At 34.1% G+C, this 5,630-nt stretch overlaps 1 protein-coding gene across 1 annotated transcript in view; it reads right to left on the bottom strand.

Annotated features, from left to right (window-relative positions):
* Nucleotides 1–1,748: 1,748 nt before the first annotated feature.
* The window catches only part of LOC21397914 (cell division control protein 48 homolog C), a 5,465-nt gene continuing 1,583 nt past the window's right edge, over nucleotides 1,749–5,630 (bottom strand). Inside the window, exons 2-10 of the mRNA XM_024175964.1 lie at nucleotides 4,893–5,515; nucleotides 4,332–4,484; nucleotides 3,786–3,902; nucleotides 3,567–3,671; nucleotides 3,027–3,092; nucleotides 2,842–2,906; nucleotides 2,564–2,765; nucleotides 2,280–2,417; nucleotides 1,749–2,168 (exon numbers count right to left, since the gene is read on the bottom strand). Coding sequence (XP_024031732.1) covers nucleotides 2,121–2,168; nucleotides 2,280–2,417; nucleotides 2,564–2,765; nucleotides 2,842–2,906; nucleotides 3,027–3,092; nucleotides 3,567–3,671; nucleotides 3,786–3,902; nucleotides 4,332–4,484; nucleotides 4,893–5,515 — 1,517 coding nt within the window. The 3' untranslated portion in view covers nucleotides 1,749–2,120. The remainder of the gene's footprint in view (nucleotides 2,169–2,279; nucleotides 2,418–2,563; nucleotides 2,766–2,841; nucleotides 2,907–3,026; nucleotides 3,093–3,566; nucleotides 3,672–3,785; nucleotides 3,903–4,331; nucleotides 4,485–4,892; nucleotides 5,516–5,630) is intronic.

Here is a 5,630-nt window from a genome sequence, read left to right as displayed (position 1 = left end):
TTATTTACATTTTTCTTTCTAAAATCCGCCTATTTTTAGAGAGATTAAATATGATGAGACCCACCAATCACAATTTTCATTCAATTTTCTTTTCCTTTCTAATTTCCTTTCTACCAAACAAGCTAACTTACCAATTTTCATCCCAAAATCCCTCCCAACATTTTCTTTCCTTTCACTTTTCATTCATACCAAACACACTGTTACTCTCGATAAATTCCCCTTTGCTAGTGTAATTATTTAACTAAAAAGGTTATGAATCAAAAATAAAGTGTAAAAATTCTGACTCAATGTGTGAAAGCTTGAGCGATCAAACGGAAATAGGAGTTTTTGTCCCCAATCTCATCTTTTTTATTTATAGACCAACCAGTGCCATCTTTTACCCAACTATGCATTGCCGAGATTGACCCCTAAGGATGGGATTAAAGTCAGAGACATTATTCTGAAGCTTCCCAGGAACACTTCTTTGCCTCCAAGATTTCTATTTACCACACCGAAAATGATTAATCCCTTAAAAAAATGAAAAAATAAAAAATAAAAAACTTGTAAGGCGGCATTATTTTTAGAGATTGTTTTTAAACTCTTTTTTTTTTTTAAGAAATTAAAGCAAGTCAAGGTGTTTGATAAATCATACTTTTTTCCAACAGTTTTTAAAAACTGCGGTCACACAACAAAATTTAAAAAGCAAGTTCTAAATTGCTTTTGCACAACTACTTCTGTTGTTATTGTCTAAAGCCTCGTTCTTTTCGCTAATTCGAGTTTTGCTACAGTAAAAAGCTCTCAGAAACAGTCATATCTAACTTTTTTGCTACAGTAAAAAACTCTCACACAACATCACATCTCAACTCGAATTAGCGAACCGAACGGGAAATATATTTTTCATACCAAAAGTATATATGATGTCAGACCAAAAAGATTTAAGAAAATAGAGAGAAATAGAAGAATAGAGAGAGAAGCAGATGGGGAAGGGAAGAAATAGTATAATTTAGGAAGAAGAAAACCAGAGAGGGAAAATTATTTGTATTTTATTAATCATCAAAGTCTTAACTGAAACATACAAATATCATCTCTATTTATAGACATAGTAATTATAAAAATAATCTAACTCCCAATAATAATCAAACTCAAATAATCTTAAAGATAAACATTAAATAAAATATAAAATAACTTAAAATAATTATAATTCTAAAAACTTATAATTGTGATCTTCATCAATATACTTTTAAATATTCATTTAAAAATTAAAAACATTTTTAAAATGTACTATGTCAAATATTACTCAAATATTTTTTATACTTGTCAAAATATTTAAAAATAACATAAATAAATAATAAATTTAACAATTTATATTTTAGAAACATTTTAAATGATAAGTTAAAATCATATAAATTTTTTATTATGATGGTATAAAAATGTTATGAATATTGATCTTAAAAATAGATGAAAATAACAATAATATATGTGTACTAAAGTATATTTATTTTAGTCACTATACATCTCCACAGTAATTTTGTACGTAATTTATCATATAAATTTATGTTTATGCTATTCACAACAACTCTTAAAATATATATATATATTACCAGACATGTTACATGCTCTGATCAGAGTAACTTCTAACTAACGGCACATCCAAATAACCCATGAGTTGAGTTTGTAATCTAAGCCCATATCTCTCACTACTGAAGAAACCAGCTAACCTTTTAACAAATGAAAGAATGAACAAACCTGGAAAGGTAAATAAATTCATGTCCCATAAGAAGATGAGATTTTCATTTTTCAATACTACAAAATTGTTCCTCATTCAACACGGGGAAATGAAAATGCACGACAAATGACCGCGTCCTTGTATAGAACCTTCCATCGTAAACACTTGGGGTTACCTAGTACCTATACTGCAAAAATTTTCTCCCAGTTGGATGTACAGGTGACCCGTTTTTAAATTAAATAAACAGAAAAGAAAAAAATTAACATCAAAATGCAAAAAAGATGACAATTCACTGTCCGGAAAAATTAATGGCCTTTGGCCCTTTGCGTCTTAATTTAACCTTTTTTGTGTAATGGACAATGAACATTCTCACAACCTCCACCACGGGACATGAAAAATTGGCTTTTGTTTTGAGTCATACTGCTTTGAATTTCTCTGATAATATCTGGTAGTACCGTTTTTGCTGCTTTCCAAATGGACAGACACAAGCAGTAAGTGGAAATTATAGTAAGACGATTAATATGAATTACGGATTTGAGCATTACCGATCAACAAGAATTGAGTGAACTAATACCTCGATAGTCACAGATGGAGTTATTTTAGTTGCTGCTAGCTCGAAGTGCGTTGCTTTGATGATACGAGGAACTCCATCTACGTTGCTATTTGTTGATGTCAGTTTCTCTTCGAGAGCAGCCATAGCAGCTTCATTGACCTGCGACACTTAAATGTCATATTAACTCTAAGAGCCCCTTTTACGTTTTTTAACCCTCAGCCTTCCATATGCATACTTGGAATAAGGCAACATCACATTGAAAAACAAAAAAAACAAAAATAATAATCAATTAAGAGAGCACATACCAGTGCAGACAGGTCAGCGCCACTAAAATTCTCACAAGCCTCCATCTGTGCAATGAGATTCAAATCCACGCTTGCATCTACAGGCTTCTTTCTCGCCAGCGTTTTTAAAATTAAACCACGTTCTTCAGGACTTGGCAGTGGTACATACAGAAGTTTACCAAACCTACCCGGCCGCAGAAGAGCATTGTCCATCACCTCAGGTCTGCATAAACAGGCACAAATGTAAGAGAGAGATTATGATGCTCTAACAAACTGATGATCAAACAAATGTCTCTTGCCTATTTGTGGCACCAATTACATATACACCCCGGCGTTGTTCTGCACCATCTAATTCTATGAGTAACTGCAATGATTGAAAAAAGGATTTTTTTTTTTTTTTTGTCACGGAATAGAATTTCTGAAATAATTATATAAACAAAATGAATAAACTTGCAAATCAAGACAGGGTTTGCAAATTTTTGACCTGGTTCAAGAGCCGCTCAGTGACCCATCCCCCTTCTTTTCCCCTATTTGTCGTCAAGGCATCCACCTAGGAAAAAAAAAAAAAAAAAAACACCGAGTTCATCACTCCAAGACCAGAAACATTATTGCATAAACTGGAACAAACTATGTTAGCCTATAGGTGCTGTTAGCATATAACAAGCATAGAATAAATTAAACTCAAAGCAATAATATAGACTGCCACATTCTCCCTCTTGCTAACTATGATTATAAGAAATACAGTCATGTTCTAAAACAAGTTAAAGCAATACCAAATAGTTCATTAGTGATTAAGATTGTTAAATAACTCCAAGAGGAAGATTAAGCAGAAACGAGGTCAGAAATAAGGGAGACACTAAATTAGCACTTTTGTTAGATCTCTCCAACGCCTCGTTTAGAGAACAGTGAGTGGAAAGCATAAGCCCCTATAAAACAGGGGTAAGTTGCACACTAGCCTCTTCTTGTTTGCTTCCCATGACGCTTCCAGTCATGCATATGACAGTAAGGAGAGACGACCACAAACCTCATCAAAGAAAAGTATGCATGGTGAACACGTCTTTGCACGACTAAATAAGGTCCGTACTGCCAGCTCACTCTCTCCAACATATTTATTCAGAAGTTCAGGACCCTATCCACAAAAATTACATAATCACATGAATTTAGTTCCCAACTTCAGGAAAAAATAACTTTAAAATGACAAAATTTTCAAATGTCTCTTTTCCGTGAAGGTAAAAGGCCTGACCTTAATGTGAATGAAATTAGCCCCTGCTTCATGGGCAACAGCTTTTGCTATCAATGTCTTTCCACATCCTGGAGGCCCATATAGCAAAAATCCCGTCTCTAAATTTACTCCAAATTCCTAGACAGCATTTGTTTAAAGATTCATAAGCAGCCATTTTACTACAAAAATGCTTTGAAAGAATAACAATTTAAAGCATGGCCGCAGCAGGTTGTTGCTAATTAAGAGGAATAATTAATCAAATTACTCGGCTATTAAACACCATAAAGGTAAATTAAAAAAAAAAATTGTCTTTAGAAATTTCTTTTCATTTTCTGCATGATTTATCTTTTGGCACACTCCAGACAGTGTTTTAAACAAACATAACCCTATCTGAACAGATTAACAATCTGAAGAACAGAGATCAAGATATGTGTGTGTGTGTGTGTGTGTGCATATATAACAAGGGGTATGCTTGCTTATATGCCAGACTAAAACCAAATGCTCCACAAAATTCATAAAATGTACTCAAACTGGAATCTTCTTGTTTATTAGCGTGTTAAAATATACCTCATATTCCTCGGGATATTTGATACACCTAACTATATACCGATCAAATACCCGCCTCAAAAGATCTAGCCCACCAACATCTTCCCATTTTATGTTGGGAATGTCAGAGAATCCTTCTCTTTTAGAAGAGGGTTGAATCAATTTCACTGCTTCCTGAAAGATATCACCAAAATTAACTCACACAGTTATGTCCAGGATTTACTTAGAAAAAGTAACTGACTAACAGTCCTAACACAATTATGTCCAGGATTTACTTAAGCCATAAAAGTAACTGACTGACACAGTTATGTCCAGGATTTATCTAAGGCAGAAAACTAACTGATTTGCGTTCACAAACAATACAGTAACTTTTTTGCTGCCGAACTACTTTTATACTACTTTTCAGCATGACATTAAGGATAGTTTTAACCAGTGCAGAGTTGCATATAAAGCATTTTGAAACTCATCTCAAATAACAATTTACTACTGATAACTCTAGGAAGATTATAAATTTGGAGAATATGGAAACTATAGTTGGGTAAGGTTGTGGGAGAAGAAAAAAGAACAGAATTTAAAGGTCACCTCAAAATCTGCCATAGTGATGGTAAGCTTCTCCATTTCTTCAGGCGACCAAGGTTCCTTCCACCACTCTTTATAATGTTCCTCATCTTTACAATCTTTAGATACCTTAGACCTTTTATCATCTGAAATCCTCTTCATGGCAATGTTACCAGCTTTGTTAGCCAAGGCAACCAAATCAGCTCCAACAAAACCTGGGGTGGACCGGGCTATTTTCAGCAGATCAAAAGAACCTTCAAGTCTCATCCCGTTGTTAGTAATACGAACAGAAAGGATTTCTGCTCTTGCAGTCTCGTCCGGCACACCTAAAGTAATCTCACGATCAAAACGCCCGGGCCTCCTTAGCGCAGGATCAACAGCATCAGGTCTATTAGTGGCTCCAATAACAAGAACATAACCAGTTGTACTATCAGGAGATTTTGATTCTGAATTTACATCAGTTGGTTTTACAAGTCTATGAGATTCGTCCATACACACCATTAATTGTGTCACAATCCGCCTCTCCATCTCTCTTTGTAAATTCTCTCTTTTTGAAGCAATAGCATCAATCTCATCAATAAACACAATCGAAGGGGCGGTCCTCTGTGCTTTTAAGAAAAGCTCCCGTATATTTTCTTCAGACGCACCTGAATAAGTTCCCATGAAAAAGTAATTATTGAAATATGAATAAATAAGACATGATCAAGAATTTCTCCATCGCAGCATCAGCATTTTGGGGAGAAACCTGAAAATTCAAGCTTT

This window comes from Morus notabilis, unplaced genomic scaffold (genome assembly GCF_000414095.1).
Source record: "Morus notabilis unplaced genomic scaffold, ASM41409v2 Scaffold456, whole genome shotgun sequence".
Lineage (NCBI taxonomy): Eukaryota > Viridiplantae > Streptophyta > Magnoliopsida > Rosales > Moraceae > Morus > Morus notabilis.
The sequence above is the reverse complement of the archived record's forward strand: the minus strand, read 5'-3'. Positions and strand labels throughout refer to the sequence as shown.